Raw genomic sequence first — 20,986 nt, forward strand, 5'->3', positions numbered from 1 at the left:
CTTTTGGTCTCTCACCCAACACAACACATCCTGATTTAACACGCTCAACTTGGTAACTCCTACTTGGTAGAACCCCGGGTAGGAGGGATAGGTATAGACGGTTACCTTAGTAACTCCTACTTGGTAGGCCCAGGGTAGGAAGGGTTAGGTATAGATGGTTACCTTGGTAAATCCTACTTGGTAGGCCCCGGGTAGGAGGGATAGGTATAGATGGTTACCTTAGTAACTCCTACTTGGTAGGCCCTGGGTAGGAGGGTAAGGTATAGATGGCTACCTTAGTAACTCCTACTTGGTAGGAACTGGGTAGGAGGGTTAGGTGTAGACGGTTACCTTGGTAACACCTACTTGGTAGGAACTGGGTAGGAGGGTTAGGTATAGACGGTTACCTTGGTAACTCCTACTTGGTAGAACCCCGGGTAGGAGGGTTAGGTATAGATGGTTACCTTGGTAACTCCTACTTGGTAGGCCCCGGGTAGGAGGGTTAGGTATAGATGGTTACCTTGGTAACTCCTACTTGGTAGAACCCTGGGTAGGAGGGTTAGGTATAGACGGTTACCTTGGTAACTCCTACTAGGTAGGCCCGGGGTAGAAGGGTTAGGTGTAGATGGTTACCTTGGTAACTCCTACTTGGTAGGCCCTGGGTAGTAGGGTTAGGTATAGACGGTTACCTTGGTAACTCCTACTTGGTAGGCCCTTGGGTAGGAGGGTTAGGTATAGACGGTTACCTTGGTAACTCCTACTTGGTAGGCCCTGGGTAGGAGGGTTAGGTATAGACGGTTACCTTGGTAACTACTACTTTGTAGGCCCTGGGTAGGAAGGGTTAGGTATAGATGGTTACCTTGGTAAATCCTACTTGGTAGGCCCTGGGTAGGAGAGTCATGTATAGATGGTTACCTTGGGAACTCCTACTTGGTAGGCCCTGGGTAGGAGGGTCATGTATAGATGGTTACCTTGGTAACTCCTACTTGGTAGAACCCTGGGTAGGAGGGTTAGGTATAGACGGTTACCTTGGTAACTCCTACTTGGTAGGCCCTGGGTAGGAGGGTTAGGGGTTAGGTATAGACGGTTACCTTGGTAACTCCTACTTGGTAGGCCCCTGGGTAGGAGGGTTAGGTATAGACGGTTACCTTGGTAACTCCTACTTGGTAGAACCCTGGGTAGGAGGGTTAGGTATAGACGGTTACCTTGGTAACTCCTACTTGGTAGAACCCTGGGTAGGAGGGTTAGGTATAGACGGTTACCTTGGTAACTCCTACTTGGTAGGCCCTGGGTAGGAGGGTTAGGTATAGACGGTTACCTTGGTAACTCCTACTTGGTAGGCCCCGGGTCGGAGGGTTAGGTATAGATGGTTACCTTGGTAACTCCTATTTGGTAGGCCCTGGGTAGGAGGGTCATGTATAGACGGTTACCTTGGTAACTCCTACTTGGTAGGCCCCTGGGTAGGAGGGTTAGGTATAGACGGTTACCTTGGTAACTCCTACTTGGTAGGCCCCTGGGTAGGAGGGTTAGGTATAGACGGTTACCTTCGTAACTCCTACTTGGTAGGCCCCTGGGTAGGAGGGTCATGTATAGACGGTTACCTTGGTAATTCCTACTTGGTAGGCCCCTGGGTAGGAGGGTTAGGTATAGACGGTTACCTTGGTAACTCCTACTTGGTAGGCCCCTGGGTAGGAAGGGTTAGGTATGAGACGGTTACCTTGGTAACTCCTACTTGGTAGGCCCTGGGTAGGAGGGTTAGGTATAGACGGTTACCTTGGTAACTCCTACTTGGTAGGCCCCCGGGTAGGAAGGGTTAGGTATAGACGGTTACCTTGGTAACTCCTACTTGGTAGGCCCCCGGGTAGGAAGGGTTAGGTATAGACGGTTACCTTGGTAACTCCTACTTGGTAGGCCCCCGGGTAGGAGGGTTAGGTATAGACGGTTACCTTGGTAACTCCTACTTGGTAGGCCCCGGGTCGGAGGGGAACCAGTTTGCAGAGCATGAAGATGCAGTTCTCCCCATCAGGAGCTGGAGGCTGCTTCAAACCCACCAGAGACTTATACCTAACACACACACACACACACACACACACACACACACACACACACACACACACACACACACACACACACACACACAGGTTAGAGGACGCTGATACCTGAGATAAGGGGCAGGGTTAGAGGGTGTGAAAAGGAAGTCGTTGAAGGCCAGTCTAACAGGGTGTGTTACCTGAACAGGAAGTCGTTAAAGCCCAGTTTAACAGGGTGTGTTACCTGAACAGGAAGTCGTTAAAGGCCAGTCTAACAGGGTGTGTTACCTGAACAGGAAGTCGTTAAAGCCCAGTCTAACAGGGTTGTGTTACCTGAACAGGAAGTCGTTAAAGCCCAGTCTAACAGGGTGTGTTACCTGAACAGGAAGTCGTTAAAGCCCAGTCTAACAGGGTGTGTTACCTGAACAGGAAGTCGTTAAAGGCCAGTCTAACAGGGTGTGTTACCTGAACAGGAAGTCGTTAAAGCCCAGTCTAACAGGGTTGTGTTACCTGAACAGGAAGTCGTTAAAGGCCAGTCTAACAGGGTGTGTTACCTGAACAGGAAGTCGTTAAAGGCCAGTCTAACAGGGTGTGTTACCTGAACAGGAGGTCGTTGAAGCCCAGTCTAACAGGGTGTGTTACCTGAACAGGAAGTCGTTGAAGGCCAGTCTAACAGGATGTGTTACCTGAACAGGAAGTCGTTAAAGCCCAGTCTAACAGGATGTGTTACCTGAACAGGAAGTCGTTAAAGCCCAGTCTAACAGGGTTGTGTTACCTGAACAGGAAGTCGTTAAAGCCCAGTCTAACAGGGTGTGTTACCTGAACAGGAAGTCGTTAAAGGCCAGTCTAACAGGATGTGTTACCTGAACAGGAAGTCGTTAAAGCCCAGTCTAACAGGATGTGTTACCTGAACAGGAAGTCGTTGAAGCCCAGTCTAACAGGGTGTGTTACCTGAACAGGAAGTCGTTAAAGCCCAGTCTAACAGGGTGTTACCTGAACAGGAAGTCGTTGAAGGCCAGTCTAACAGGGTGTGTTACCTGAACAGGAAGTCGTTGAAGGCCAGTCTAACAGGGTGTGTTACCTGAACAGGAAGTCGTTGAAGGCCAGTCTAACAGGGTGTGTTACCTGAACAGGAAGTCGTTAAAGCCCAGTCTAACAGGGTGTGTTACCTGAACAGGAAGTCGTTAAAGCCCAGTCTAACAGGATGTGTTACCTGAACAGGAAGTCGTTGAAGGCCAGTCTAACAGGGTAACCTTCTCTCCGGATCCTGATTGTCTCCAAGATACCAGAATACCTCAGCTGGCTGGTGACCAGCTCCGTCTCAAACACACCTGGCTCCTACAGACACAAACACACACATATTATGGCAAAACAAACAATAATATCACTGTTAAACTGTGATGTGGGGGGGGGGGGTTGGGGACCCCCCTTACCTTCTGACTGTTTGGCTTAATGCAGCGTATGAACGATGGGTTGCACCTGTCAAGAGAAAGAGAATGATTTAGTGACAATAACTCCAACTCCTCATTACCCTCTCATCTCCTCTCACCTCTCCTCCTCCCCTTTAATAATAATAACACCTCTCCTCCTCCCTTTTAATAATAATAACACCTCTCCTCCTCCCTTTAATAATAATAACACCTCTCCTCCTCCCTTTAATAATAATAATAACACCTCTCCTCCTCCCTTTAATAATAATAATAATAATAACACCTCTCCTCCTCCCTTTAATAATAATAACACCTCTCCTCCTCCCCTTTAATAATAATAACACCTCTCCTCCTCCCCTTTAATAATAATAACACCTCTCCTCCTCCCTTTTAATAATAATAACACCTCTCCTCCTCCCTTTAATAATAATAACACCTCTCCTCCTCCCCTTTAATAATAATAACACCTCTCCTCCTCCCTTCAATAATAATAACACCTCTCCTCCTCCCTTTAATAATAATAACACCTCTCCTCCTCCCTTTAATATTAATAATAATAACACCTCTCCTCCTCCCTTTAATAATAATAGTAATAATAACACCTCTCCTCCTCCCTTTAATAATAATAGTAATAATAACACCTCTCCTCCTCCCTTTAATAATAATAACACCTCTCCTCCTCCCTTTAATATTAATAATAATAACACCTCTCCTCCTCCCTTTAATAGTAATAGTAATAATAACACCTCTCCTCCTCCCTTTAATAATAATAGTAATAATAACACCTCTCCTCCTCCCTTTAATAATAATAGTAATAATAACACCTCTCCTCCTCCCTTTAATAGTAATAGTAATAATAACACCTCTCCTCCTCCCTTTAATAATAATAACACCTCTCCTCCTCCCCTTTAATAATAATAACACCTCTCCTCCTCCCTTCAATAATAATAACACCTCTCCTCCTCCCTTTAATAATAATAATAACACCTCTCCTCCTCCCTTTAATAATAATAATAATAATAACACCTCTCCTCCTCCCTTTAATAATAATAATAATAACACCTCTCCTCCTCCCTTTAATAATAATAGTAATAATAACACCTCTCCTCCTCCCTTTAATAATAATAACACCTCTCCTCCTCCCTTTAATAATAATAACACCTCTCCTCCTCCCTTTAATAATAATAACACCTCTCCTCCTCCCTTTAATAATAATAGTAATAATAATAACACCTCTCCTCCTCCCTTTAATAATAATAATAATAATAACACCTCTCCTCCTCCCTTTAATAATATTAATAATAATAATAACACCTCTCCTCCTCCCTTTAATAATATTAATAATAATAATAACACCTCTCCTCCTCCCTTTAATAATATTAATAATAATAACACCTCTCCTCCTCCCTTTAATAATAATAACACCTCTCCTCCTCCCTTTAATAATAATAACACCTCTCCTCCTCCCTTTAATAATAATAACACCTCTCCTCCTCCCTTTAATAATAATAGTAATAATAATAACACCTCTCCTCCTCCCTTTAATAATAATAGTAATAATAATAACACCTCTCCTCCTCCCTTTAATAATAATAATAACACCTCTCCTCATCCCTTTAATAATAATAATAATAATAACACCTCTCCTCCTCCCTTTAATAATATTAATAATAACACCTCTCCTCCTCCCTTTAATAATATTAATAATAACACCTCTCCTCATCCCTTTAATAATAATAATAACACCTCTCCTCCTCCCTTTAATAATAATAATAATAACACCTCTCCTCCTCCCTTTAATAATATTAATAATAACACCTCTCCTCCTCCCTTTAATAATAATAATAATAATAATAATAACACCTCTCCTCCTCCCTTTAATAATAATAATAACACCTCTCCTCCTCCCTTTAATAATAATAATAATAATAACACCTCTCCTCCTCCCTTTAATAATAATAATAATAATAATAACACCTCTCCTCCTCCCTTTAATAATAATAATAACACCTCTCCTCCTCCCTTTAATAATAATAATAATAATAACACCTCTCCTCCTCCCTTTAATAATAATAATAATAACACCTCTCCTCCTCCCTTTAATAATAATAATAATAACACATCTCCTCCCTTTAATAATAATAATAACACCTCTCCTCCTCCCTTTAATAATAATAACACCTCTCCTCCTCCCTTCAATAATAATAACACCTCTCCTCCTCCCCTTTAATAATAATAACACCTCTCCTCCTCCCTTTAATAATAATAATAACACCTCTCCTCCTCCCTTTAATAATATTAATAATAACACCTCTCCTCCTCCCTTTAATATTAATAGTAATAATAATAACACCTCTCCTCCTCCCTTTAATAATAATAATAATAACACCTCTCCTCCTCCCTTTAATAATAATAATAATAATAATAACACCTCTCCTCCTCCCTTTAATAATATTAATAATAATAATAACACCTCTCCTCCTCCCTTTAATAATAATAATAACACCTCTCCTCCTCCCTTTAATAATAATAACACCTCTCCTCCTCCCTTTAATAATAATAACACCTCTCCTCCTCCCTTTAATAATAATAATAATAATAACACCTCTCCTCCTCCCTTTAATAATAATAATAATAATAACACCTCTCCTCCTCCCTTTAATAATAATAGTAATAATAATAACACCTCTCCTCCTCCCTTTAATAATAATAATAATAATAATAACACCTCTCCTCCTCCCTTTAATAATAATAATAATAATAACACCTCTCCTCCTCCCTTTAATAATAATAGTAATAATAATAACACCTCTCCTCCTCCCTTTAATAATAATAGTAATAATAATAACACCTCTCCTCCTCCCTTTAATAATAATAACACCTCTCCTCCTCCCTTTAATAATAATAACACCTCTCCTCCTCCCTTTAATAATAATAGTAATAATAATAACACCTCTCCTCCTCCCTTTAAATAATAATAATAATAATAACACCTCTCCTCCTCCCTTTAATATAGTAATAATAATAACACCTCTCCTCCTCCCTTTAATAATAATAATAATAACACCTCTCCTCCTCCCTTTAATAATAATAATAATAACACCTCTCCTCATCCCTTTAATAATAGTAATAATAATAACACCTCTCCTCCTCCCTTTAATAATAATAATAATAACACCTCTCCTCCTCCCTTTAATAATAATAATAATAATAACAACACCTCTCCTCCTCCCTTTAATATTAATAATAATAATAATAACACCTCTCCTCCTCCCTTTAATAATAATAGTAATAACAACACCTCTCCTCCTCCCTTTAATAATAATAGTAATAACAACACCTCTCCTCCTCCCTTTAATATGAATAATAATAATAACACCTCTCCTCCTCCCTTTAATAATAATAGTAATAATAATAACACCTCTCCTCCTCCCTTTAATATTAATAATAATAATAACACCTCTCCTCCTCCCTTTAATAATAATAGTAATAATAACACCTCTCCTCCTCCCTTTAATAATAATAATAACACCTCTCCTCCCTTTAATATTAATAATAATAATAACACCTCTCCTCCTCCCTTTAATAATAATAATAATAATAATAACACCTCTCCTCCTCCCTTTAATAATAATAACACCTCTCCTCTTCCCTTTATATTAATACTAATAATAATAACACCTCTCCTCCTCCCTTTAATATTAATAATAATAATAACACCTCTCCTCCTCCCTTTAATATTAATATTTATAATAACACCTCTCCTCCTCCCTTTAATAATAATAGTAATAATAATAACACCTCTCCTCCTCCCTTTAATAATATTAATAATAATAATAACACCTCTCCTCCTCCCTTTAATATTAATAATAATAATAACATCTCTCCTCCTCCCTTTAATATTAATAATAATACTAACACCTCTCCTCCTCCCTTTAATATGAATAATAATAATAACACCTCTCCTCCCTTTAATATTAATAATAATAATAACACCTCTCCTCCCTTTAATATTAATAATAATAATAACACCTCTCCTCCTCCCTTTAATAATAATAATAATAATAACACCTCTCCTCCTCCCTTTAATAATAATAATAATAATAATAACACCTCTCCTCCTCCCTTTAATATTAATAATAATAATAACACCTCTCCTCCTCCCTTTAATAATAATAGTAATAATAATAACACCTCTCCTCCCTTTAATAATAATAACACCTCTCCTCCTCCCTTTAATAATAATAATAGTAATAATAACACCTCTCCTCCCTTTAATAATAATAACACCTCTCCTCCTCCCTTTAATAATAATAACACCTCTCCTCCTCCCTTTAATAATAATAATAATAACACCTCTCCTCCTCCCTTTAATAATAATAATAATAATAATAACACCTCTCCTCCTCCCTTTAATAATAATAATAATAATAACACCTCTCCTCCTCCCTTTAATAATAATAATAATAACACCTCTCCTCCTCCCTTTAATAATATTAATAATAATAATAACACCTCTCCTCCTCCCTTTAATAATAATAACACCTCTCCTCCTCCCTTTAATAATAATAATAATAACAACACCTCTCCTCCTCCCTTTAATAATAATAATAATAATAACACCTCTCCTCCCTTTAATATTAATAATAATAATAACACCTCTCCTCCTCCCTTTAATATTAATAATAATAATAATAATAACACCTCTCCTCCTCCCTTTATATTAATACTAATAATAACACCTCTCCTCCCTTTAATAATAATAACACCTCTCCTCCTCCCTTTAATAATAATAATAATAATAATAACACCTCTCCTCCTCCCTTTAATATTAATAACACCTCTCCTCCTCCCTTTAATAATAATAATAGTAATAATAACACCTCTCCTCCTCCCTTTAATAATAATAGTAATAATAATAACACCTCTCCTCCTCCCTTTAATAATAATATTAATAATAACACCTCTCCTCCTCCCTTTAATATTAATAATAATAATAATAACACCTCTCCTCCTCCCTTTAATAATAATAATAATAACACCTCTCCTCCTCCCTTTAATAATAATAGTAATAATAATAACACCTCTCCTCCTCCCTTTAATAATAATAATAACACCTCTCCTCCTCCCTTTAATAATAGTAATAATAATAACACCTCTCCTCCTCCCTTTAATAATAATAATAATAACACCTCTCCTCCTCCCTTTAATAATAATAGTAATAATAATAACACCTCTCCTCCTCCCTTTAATAATAATAGTAATAATAATAACACCTCTCCTCCTCCCTTTAATAATAATAGTAATAATAATAACACCTCTCCTCCTCCCTTTAATAATAATAATAACACCTCTCCTCCTCCCTTTAATAATAATAATAATAATAATAACACCTCTCCTCGTCCCTTTAATAATAATAACACCTCTCCTCATACCTTTAATAATAATAGTAATAATAATAACACCTCTCCTCCTCCCTTTAATAATAATAATAATAATAACACCTCTCCTCCTCCCTTTAATAATAATAGTAATAATAATAACACCTCTCCTCCTCCTTTAATAATACTAGTAATAATAATAACACCTCTCCTCCTCCCTTTAATAATAGTAATAACACCTCTCCTCCTCCTTTAATAATAATAATAATAATAATAACACCTCTCCTCCTCCCTTTAATAATAATAATAATAACACCTCTCCTCCTCCCTTTAATAATAATAATAATAACACCTCTCCTCCTCCCTTATAATAATAATAATAATAATAACACCTCTCCTCCTCCCTTTAATAATAATAATAATAATAACACCTCTCCTCCTCCTTTAATAATAATAGTAATAACACCTCTCCTCCTCCCTTTAATAATAATAGTAATAATAATAACACCTCTCCTCCTCCCTTTAATAATAATAATAATAACACCTCTCCTCTTCCCTTTAATAATAATAATAATAATAATAACACCTCTCCTCCTCCCTTAATAATAATAATAATAATAATAACACCTCTCCTCCTCCTTTAATAATAATAGTAATAACACCTCTCCTCCTCCCTTTAATAATAATAGTAATAATAATAACACCTCTCCTCCTCCTTTAATAATAATAATAATAACACCTCTCCTCCTCCCTTTAATAATAATAGTAATAATAATAACACCTCTCCTCCTCCCTTTAATAATAATAATAATAATAATAACACCTCTCCTCCTCCCTTTAATAATAATAATAATAATAACACCTCTCCTCCTCCCTTTAATAATAATAGTAATAATAATAACACCTCTCCTCCTCCCTTTAATAATAATAATAATAACACCTCTCCTCCTCCCTTTAATAATAATAGTAATAATAATAACACCTCTCCTCCTCCCTTTAATAATAATAATAATAATAATAACACCTCTCCTCCTCCCTTTAATAATAATAGTAATAATAATAACACCTCTCCTCCTCCCTTTAATAATAATAATAATAATAATAACACCTCTCCTCCTCCTTTAATAATAATAATAATAATAACACCTCTCCTCCTCCCTTTAATAATAATAGTAATAATAATAACACCTCTCCTCCTCCCTTTAATAATAATAGTAATAACACCTCTCCTCCTCCCTTTAATAATAATAATAATAATAATAACACCTCTCCTCCTCCCTTTAATAATAATAACACCTCTCCTCCTCCCTTTAATAATAATAATAATAGTAATAACACCTCTCCTCCTCCCTTTAATAATAATAACACCTCTCCTCCTCCCTTTAATAATAATAATAACACCTCTCCTCATCCCTTTAATAATAATAATAACACCTCTCCTCCTCCCTTTAATAATAATAATAACACCTCTCCTCATCCCTTTAATAATAATAATAATAATAATAACACCTCTCCTCCTCCTTTAATAATAATAGTAATAATAATAACACCTCTCCTCCTCCCTTTAATAATAATAATAACACCTCTCCTCATCCCTTTAATAATAATAATAATAATAATAACACCTCTCCTCCTCCCTTTAATAATAATAGTAATAATAATAACACCTCTCCTCCTCCCTTTAATAATAATAATAATAATAACACCTCTCCTCCTCCCTTTAATAATAATAATAACACCTCTCCTCATCCCTTTAATAATAATAATAATAATAACACCTCTCCTCCTCCCTTTAATAATAATAATAATAATAACACCTCTCCTCCTCCTTTAATAATAATAATAATAATAATAACACCTCTCCTCCTCCCTTTAATAATAATAATAATAATAACACCTCTCCTCCTCCCTTTAATAATAATAATAATAACACCTCTCCTCCTCCCTTTAATAATAATAGTAATAATAATAACACCTCTCCTCCTCCCTTTAATAATAATAGTAATAATAATAACACCTCTCCTCCTCCTTTAATAATAATAATAATAATAACACCTCTCCTCCTCCTTTAATAATAATAGTAATAATAATAACACCTCTCCTCCTCCCTTTAATAATAATAATAACACCTCTCCTCCTCCCTTTAATAATAATAGTAATAATAATAACACCTCTCCTCCTCCCTTTAATAATAATAGTAATAATAATAACACCTCTCCTCCTCCCTTTAATAATATTAATAATAATAACACCTCTCCTCCTCCCTTTAATAATATTAATAATAATAATAACACCTCTCCTCCTCCCTTTAATAATAATAGTAATAATAATAACACCTCTCCTCCTCCCTTTAATAATAATAATAACACCTCTCCTCCTCCCTTTAATAATAATAATAATAATAACACCTCTCCTCCTCCCTTTAATAATAATAATAACACCTCTCCTCCTCCCTTTAATAATAATAGTAATAATAATAACACCTCTCCTCCTCCCTTTAATAATAATAGTAATAATAACACCTCTCCTCCTCCCTTTAATATAATAATAATAATAACACCTCTCCTCCTCCTTTAATAATAATAATAATAATAACACCTCTCCTCCTCCCTTTAATAATAATAGTAATAATAATAACACCTCTCCTCCTCCCTTTAATAATAATAATAATAATAATAACACCTCTCCTCCTCCCTTTAATAATAATAATAATAACAACACCTCTCCTCCTCCCTTTAATAATAATAATAATAATAACACCTCTCCTCCTCCCTTTAATAATAATAATAACACCTCTCCTCCTCCCTTTAATATTAATAATAATAATAACACCTCTCCTCCCTTTAATATTAATAATAATAATAACACCTCTCCTCCTCCCTTTAATATTAATAATAATAACACCTCTCCTCCTCCCTTTAATAATAATAGTAATAATAATAACACCTCTCCTCCTCCCTTTAATAATAATAATAGTAATAATAATAACACCTCTCCTCCTCCCTTTAATAATAGTAATAATAATAATAACACCTCTCCTCCTCCCTTTAATAATAATAATAACACCTCTCCTCCTCCCTTTAATAATAATAATAATAATAATAACACCTCTCCTCCTCCCTTTAATAATAATAATAACACCTCTCCTCCTCCCTTTAATAATAATAGTAATAATAATAACACCTCTCCTCCTCCCTTTAATAATAATAGTAATAATAATAACACCTCTCCTCCTCCCTTTAATAATAATAATAATAACACCTCTCCTCCTCCCTTTAATAATATTAATAATAATAATAACACCTCTCCTCCTCCCTTTAATAATAATAATAATAATAACACCTCTCCTCCTCCCTTTAATAATAGTAATAATAATAATAACACCTCTCCTCCTCCCTTTAATAATAATAGTAATAATAATAACACCTCTCCTCCTCCCTTTAATAATAATAATAATAACACCTCTCCTCCTCCCTTTAATAATAATAATAATAATAACACCTCTCCTCCTCCCTTTAATAATAATAATAATAATAACACCTCTCCTCCTCCCTTTAATAATAATAGTAATAATAATAACACCTCTCCTCCTCCTTTAATAATAATAATAATAATAACACCTCTCCTCCTCCCTTTAATAATATTAATAATAATAATAACACCTCTCCTCCTCCTTTAATAATAATAATAATAATAACACCTCTCCTCCTCCCTTTAATAATAATAATAATAATAACACCTCTCCTCCTCCCTTTAATAATAATAATAATAATAACACCTCTCCTCCTCCCTTTAATAATAATAATAATAATAACACCTCTCCTCCTCCCTTTAATAATAATAGTAATAATAATAACACCTCTCCTCCTCCCTTTAATAATAATAATAATAATAACACCTCTCCTCCTCCCTTTAATAATAATAGTAATAATAATAACACCTCTCCTCCTCCCTTTAATAATAATAATAATAATAACACCTCTCCTCCTCCCTTTAATAATAATAGTAATAATAATAACACCTCTCCTCCTCCCTTTAATAATAATAATAATAATAACACCTCTCCTCCTCCCTTAATAATAATAATAATAATAATAACACCTCTCCTCCTCCCTTTAATAATAATAGTAATAATAATAACACCTCTCCTCCTCCCTTTAATAATAATAGTAATAACACCTCTCCTCCTCCCTTTAATAATAATAATAATAATAACACCTCTCCTCCTCCCTTTAATAATAATAATAACACCTCTCCTCCTCCCTTTAATAATAATAATAATAATAATAACACCTCTCCTCCTCCCTTTAATAATAATAACACCTCTCCTCCTCCTTTAATTAATAATAATAACACCTCTCCTCATCCCTTTAATAATAATAATAACACCTCTCCTCCTCCCTTTAATAATAATAATAACACCTCTCCTCATCCCTTTAATAATAATAATAATAATAATAACACCTCTCCTCCTCCCTTTAATAATAATAGTAATAATAATAACACCTCTCCTCCTCCCCTTTAATAATAATAGTAATAATAATAACACCTCTCCTCCTCCTTTAATAATAATAATAATAATAACACCTCTCCTCCTCCCTTTAATAATAATAATAATAATAACACCTCTCCTCCTCCCTTTAATAGTAATAATAATAACACCTCTCCTCCTCCCTTTAATAATAATAGTAATAATAATAACACCTCTCCTCCTCCCTTTAATAATAATAATAATAATAACACCTCTCCTCCTCCCTTTAATATTAATAATAATAACACCTCTCCTCCTCCCTTTAATAATAATAGTAATAATAATAACACCTCTCCTCCTCCCTTTAATAATAATAATAACACCTCTCCTCCTCCCTTTAATAATAATAGTAATAATAATAACACCTCTCCTCCTCCCTTTAATAATAATAATAACACCTCTCCTCCTCCCTTTAATAATAATAGTAATAATAATAACACCTCTCCTCCTCCCTTTAATAATAATAATAATAATAATAACACCTCTCCTCCTCCCTTTAATAATAATAATAATAATAACACCTCTCCTCCTCCTTTAATAATAATAGTAATAATAATAACACCTCTCCTCCTCCCTTAATAATAATAATAATAACACCTCTCCTCCTCCCTTTAATAATAATAATAATAACACCTCTCCTCCTCCCTTTAATAATAATAATAACACCTCTCCTCCTCCCTTTAATAATAATAGTAATAATAATAACACCTCTCCTCCTCCCTTTAATAATAATAGTAATAATAACACCTCTCCTCCTCCCTTTAATATTAATAATAATAATAACACCTCTCCTCCTCCCTTTAATAATAATAATAATAATAACACCTCTCCTCCTCCCTTTAATAATAATAATAATAATAACACCTCTCCTCCTCCCTTTAATAATAATAATAATAATAACACCTCTCCTCCTCCCTTTAATAATAATAATAATAACAACACCTCTCCTCCTCCCTTATAATAATAATAATAATAACACCTCTCCTCCTCCCTTTAATAATAATAATAACACCTCTCCTCCTCCCTTTAATAATAATAATAATAATAACACCTCTCCTCCTCCCTTTAATAATAATAATAACACCTCTCCTCCTCCCTTTAATAATAATAATAATAATAACACCTCTCCTCCTCCCTTTAATAATAATAATAATAATAACACCTCTCCTCCTCCCTTTAATAATAGTAATAATAATAACACCTCTCCTCCTCCCTTTAATAATAGTAATAATAATAACACCTCTCCTCCTCCCTTTAATAATAATAATAACACCTCTCCTCCTCCCTTTAATAATAATAATAATAATAACACCTCTCCTCCTCCCTTTAATAATAATAATAATAACACCTCTCCTCCTCCCTTTAATAATAATAGTAATAATAATAACACCTCTCCTCCTCCCTTTAATAATAATAGTAATAATAATAACACCTCTCCTCCTCCCTTTAATAATAATAATAATAACACCTCTCCTCCTCCTTTAATAATAATAATAATAATAACACCTCTCCTCCTCCCTTTAATAATAATAATAATAATAACACCTCTCCTCCTCCCTTTAATAATAATAATAATAATAACACCTCTCCTCCTCCCTTTAATAATAATAGTAATAATAATAACACCTCTCCTCCTCCCTTTAATAATAATAATAATAATAACACCTCTCCTCCTCCTTTAATAATAATAATAATAATAACACCTCTCCTCCTCCCTTTAATAATAATAATAATAACACCTCTCCTCCTCCCTTTAATAATAATAATAATAATAACACCTCTCCTCCTCCCTTTAATAATAATAATAATAATAACACCTCTCCTCCTCCCTTTAATAATAATAATAATAATAACACCTCTCCTCCTCCCTTTAATAATAATAATAATAACACCTCTCCTCCTCCCTTTAATAATAATAATAATAATAACACCTCTCCTCCTCCCTTTAATAATAATAATAGTAATAACACCTCTCCTCCTCCCTTTAATAATAATAGTAATAATAATAACACCTCTCCTCCTCCCTTTAATAATAATAATAATAACACCTCTCCTCCTCCCTTTAATAATAATAATAATAATAATAACACCTCTCCTCCTCCCTTTAATAATAATAATAATAATAACACCTCTCCTCCTCCTTTAATAATAATAGTAATAATAATAACACCTCTCCTCCTCCCTTTAATAATAATAATAATAATAACACCTCTCCTCCTCCCTTTAATAATAATAGTAATAATAATAACACCTCTCCTCCTCCCTTTAATAATAATAGTAATAACACCTCTCCTCCTCCCTTTAATAATAATAATAATAATAATAACACCTCTCCTCCTCCCTTTAATAATAATAGTAATAATAATAACACCTCTCCTCCTCCCTTTAATAATAATAATAATAATAATAACACCTCTCCTCCTCCCTTTAATAATAATAATAATAACACCTCTCCTCCTCCCTTTAATAATAATAATAATAATAATAACACCTCTCCTCCTCCCTTTAATAATAATAACACCTCTCCTCCTCCCTTTAATAATAATAACACCTCTCCTCCTCCCTTTAATAATAATAATAATAACACCTCTCCTCCTCCCTTTAATAATAATAGTAATAATAATAACACCTCTCCTCCTCCCTTTAATAATAATAATAATAACACCTCTCCTCCTCCCTTTAATAATAATAGTAATAATAATAACACCTCTCCTCCTCCCTTTAATAATAATAATAATAATAACACCTCTCCTCCTCCCTTTAATAATAATAATAACACCTCTCCTCCTCCCTTTAATAATAATAATAATAATAACACCTCTCCTCATCCCTTTAATAATAATAGTAATAATAATAACACCTCTCCTCCTCCCTTTAATAATAATAGTAATAATAACACCTCTCCTCCTCCCTTTAATAATAATAGTAATAATAATAACACCTCTCCTCCTCCCTTTAATAATAATAGTAATAACACCTCTCCTCCTCCCTTTAATAATAATAGTAATAATAATAACACCTCTCCTCCTCCCTTTAATATTAATAATAATAATAATAACACCTCTCCTCCTCCCTTTAATAATAATAGTAATAATAATAACACCTCTCCTCCTCCCTTTAATAATAATAATAATAATAACACCTCTCCTCCTCCCTTTAATAATAATAACACCTCTCCTCCTCCCTTTAATAATAATAATAATAACACCTCTCCTCCTCCCTTTAATAATAATAATAATAATAATAACACCTCTCCTCCTCCCTTTAATAATAATAATAACACCTCTCCTCCTCCCTTTAATAATAATAATAATAATAATAACACCTCTCCTCATCCCTTTAATAATAATAGTAATAATAACACCTCTCCTCCTCCCTTTAATAATAGTAATAATAATAATAACACCTCTCCTCCTCCCTTTAATAATATTAGTAATAATAACACCTCTCCTCCTCCCTTTAATAATAATAGTAATAATAATAACACCTCTCCTCCTCCCTTTAATAATAATAATAATAACACCTCTCCTCCTCCCTTTAATATTAATAATAATAATAACACCTCTCCTCCTCCCTTTAATAATAATAATAACACCTCTCCTCCTCCCTTTAATAATAATAACACCTCTCCTCCTCCCTTATAATAATAATAATAATAACACCTCTCCTCCTCCCTTTAATATTAATAATAATAATAACACCTCTCCTCCTCCCTTTAATAATAATAATAACACCTCTCCTCCTCCCTTTAATAATAATAATAATAATAATAACACCTCTCCTCCTCCCTTTAATATTAATAGTAATAATAACACCTCTCCTCCTCCCTTTAATAATATTAATAATAATAATAACACCTCTCCATCTTGTCCACCAGTTCCAGCAGTGACAGGGTGAACTTGGTGGAGACAGTTGGGGGCTGATGTCTCCCTCTCACCGTGCCGCTCTTACTCACACGACCTCTATGCTGACCTACGACCTCCGCGTGAACCAGGAAGAGGTTGGCCACCATCTGGAGAACACACCATAGACTCAGATAGACATTGCATCTGCCCCCCCCCCATTGTGACGTCTGTGAGAGCATGGGCAGCACCATTGAGGCCACATCTCCATTTAGAAGTAGTCAATTTTCTTCTACTACTACTATGATGTTGGTAAACAAACTGAGAGGGTGATGTCTGAACGGGTATAAATACAAGGTTGGTGATTTACTGCCCCCTGGAGGGTGATGTCTGAACGGGTATAAAAACAAGGTTGGTGATTTACTGCCCCCTGGAGGGTGATGTCTGAACGGGTATAAATACAAGGTTGGTGATTTACTGCCCCCTGGAGGGTGATGTCTGAACGGGTATAAAAACAAGGTTGGTGATTTACTGCCCCCTGGAGGGTGATGTCTGAACGGGTATAACGACAAGGTTGGTGATTTACTGCCACCTGGAGGGTGATGTCTGAACGGGTATAAATACAAGGTTGGTGATTTACTGCCCCCTGGAGGGTGATGTCTGAATGGGTATAAATACAAGGTTGGTGATTTACTGCCCCCTGGAGGGTGATGTCTGAACGGGTATAAATACAAGGTTGGTGATTTACTGCCCCCTGGAGGGTGATGTCTGAACGGGTATAAATACAAGGTTGGTGATTTACTGCCCCCTGGAGGGTGATGTCTGAACAGGTATAAATACAAGGCTGGTGATTTACTGCCCCCTGGAGGGTGATGTCTGAACGGGTATAAATACAAGGTTGGTGATTTACTGCCCCCTGGAGGGTGATGTCTGAACAGGTATAAAGACAAGGTTGGTGATTTACTGCCCCCTGGAGGGTGATGTCTGAACAGGTATAAATACAAGGTTGGTGATTTACTGCCCCCTGGAGGGTGATGTCTGAACAGGTATAAAAACAAGGTTGGTGATTTACTCCCCCCTGGAGGGTGATGTCTGAACAGGTATAAAAACAAGGTTGGTGATTTACTGCCCCCTGGAGGGTGATGTCTGAACAGGTATAAATACAAGGTTGGTGATTTACTGCCCCCTGGAGGGTGATGTCTGAACGGGTATAAATACAAGGTTGGTGATTTACTGCCCCCTGGAGGGTGATGTCTGAACGGGTATAACGACAAGGTTGGTGATTTACTGCCCCCTGGAGGGTGATGTCTGAACGGGTATAAATACAAGGTTGGTGATTTACTGCCCCCTGGAGGGTGATGTCTGAACGGGTATAAATACAAGGTTGGTGATTTACTGCCCCCTGGAGGGTGATGTCTGAACGGGTATAAATACAAGGTTGGTGATTTACTGCCACCTGGAGGGTGATGTCTGAACAGGTATAAATACAAGGTTGGTGATTTACTGCCCCCTGGAGGGTGATGTCTGAACAGGTATAAATACAAGGTTGGTGATTTACTGCCCCCCTGGAGGGTGATGTCTGAACGGGTATAAATACAAGGTTGGTGATTTACTGCCCCCTGGAGGGTGATGTCTGAACGGGTATAACGACAAGGTTGGTGATTTACTGCCCCCTGGAGGGTGATGTCTGAACAGGTATAAATACAAGGTTGGTGATTTACTGCCCCCTGGAGGGTGATGTCTGAACGGGTATAAATACAAGGTTGGTGATTTACTGCCCCCTGGAGGGTGATGTCTGAACGGGTATAACGACAAGGTTGGTGATTTACTGCCCCCCTGGAGGGTGATGTCTGAACAGGTATAAAAACAAGGTTGGTGATTTACTGCCCCCTGGAGGGTGATGTCTGAACAGGTATAAATACAAGGTTGGTGATTTACTGCCCCCTGGAGGGTGATGTCTGAACGGGTATAAATACAAGGTTGGTGATTTACTGCCCCCTGGAGGGTGATGTCTGAACGGGTATAAATACAAGGTTGGTGATTTACTGCCCCCTGGAGGGTGATGTCTGAACAGGTATAAATACAAGGTTGGTGATTTACTGCCCCCTGGAGGGTGATGTCTGAACGGGTATAAATACAAGGTTGGTGATTTACTGCCCCCTGGAGGGTGATGTCTGAACGGGTATAAATACAAGGTTGGTGATTTACTGCCACCTGGAGGGTGATGTCTGAACGGGTATAAATACAAGGTTGGTGATTTACTGCCCCCTGGAGGGTGATGTCTGAAGTATTGTCTTTAGTACAATAACACCATTACCTGACCAGGTAAACAGATCAACTACTGTCTGGTTTAGTATAATAACACCATTACCTGACCAGGTAAACTACTGTCTGGTTTAGTATAATAACACCATTACCTGACCAGGTAAACAGATCATCTATTGTCTGGTTTAGTATAATAACACCATTACCTGACCAGGTAAACTATTGTCTGGTTTAGTATAATAACACCATTACCTGACCAGGTAAACTACTGTCTGGTTTAGTATAATAACACCATTACCTGACCAGGTAAACTACTGTCTGGTTTAGTATAATAACACCATTACCTGACCAGGTAAACTACTGTCTGGTTTAGTATAATAACACCATTACCTGACCAGGTAAACTACTGTCTGGTTTAGTATAATAACACCATTACCTGACCAGGTAAACTACTGTCTGGTTTAGTATAATAACACCATTACCTGACCAGGTAAACTACTGTCTGGTTTAGTTTAATAACACCAATACCTGACCAGGTAAACAGATCATCTATTGTCTGGTTTAGTATAATAACACCATTACCTGACCAGGTAAACAGATCATCTATTGTCTGGTTTAGTATAATAACACCATTACCTGACCAGGTAAACTACTGTCTGGTTTAGTATAATAACACCATTACCTGACCAGGTAAACTACTGTCTGGTTTAGTATAATAACACCATTACCTGACCAGGTAAACTACTGTCTGGTTTAGTTTAATAACACCATTACCTGACCAGGTAAACAGATCATCTATTGTCTGGTTTAGTTTAATAACACCATTACCTGACCAGGTAAACTACTGTCTGGTTTAGTATAATAACACCATTACCTGACCAGGTAAACTACTGTCTGGTTTAGTTTAATAACACCATTACCTGACCAGGTAAACTACTGTCTGGTTTAGTATAATAACACCATTACCTGACCAGGTAAACAGATCATCTACTGTCTGGTTTAGTATAATAACACCATTACCTGACCAGGTAAACTACTGTCTGGTTTAGTTTAATAACACCATTACCTGACCAGGTAAACTATTGTCTGGTTTAGTTTAATAACACCATTACCTGACCAGGTAAACTACTGTCTGGTTTAGTTTAATAACACCATTACCTGACCAGGTAAACTATTGTCTGGTTTAGTATAATAACACCATTACCTGACCAGGTAAACTACTGTCTGGTTTAGTTTAATAACACCATTACCTGACCAGGTAAACTACTGTCTGGTTTAGTTTAATAACACCATTACCTGACCAGGTAAACTATTGTCTGGTTTAGTTTAATAACACCATTACCTGACCAGGTAAACTACTGTCTGGTTTAGTATAATAACACCATTACCTGACCAGGTAAACTACTGTCTGGTTTAGTATAATAACACCATTACCTGACCAGGTAAACTATTGTCTGGTTTAGTATAATAACACCATTACCTGACCAGGTAAACTACTGTCTGGTTTAGTTTAATAACACCATTACCT

The 20,986-nt window shown here is 35.5% G+C and overlaps 1 protein-coding gene across 1 annotated transcript in view; it reads right to left on the bottom strand.

Moving 5' to 3' along the window:
• The window catches only part of LOC106595859 (unconventional myosin-XV), a gene marked incomplete at its 5' end in the record, with an annotated part of 220,734 nt that overhangs the window by 180,849 nt on the left and 18,899 nt on the right, over positions 1–20,986 (bottom strand). Inside the window, 4 exons of the mRNA XM_045712658.1 lie at positions 1,926–2,043; positions 3,223–3,347; positions 3,443–3,488; positions 17,209–17,363. Of these exons, the coding sequence (XP_045568614.1) occupies positions 1,926–2,043; positions 3,223–3,347; positions 3,443–3,488; positions 17,209–17,363 (444 nt within the window). The remainder of the gene's footprint in view (positions 1–1,925; positions 2,044–3,222; positions 3,348–3,442; positions 3,489–17,208; positions 17,364–20,986) is intronic.

Source organism: Salmo salar, unplaced genomic scaffold (assembly GCF_905237065.1).
Source record: "Salmo salar unplaced genomic scaffold, Ssal_v3.1, whole genome shotgun sequence".
Classification (NCBI taxonomy): Eukaryota; Metazoa; Chordata; class Actinopteri; order Salmoniformes; family Salmonidae; genus Salmo; species Salmo salar.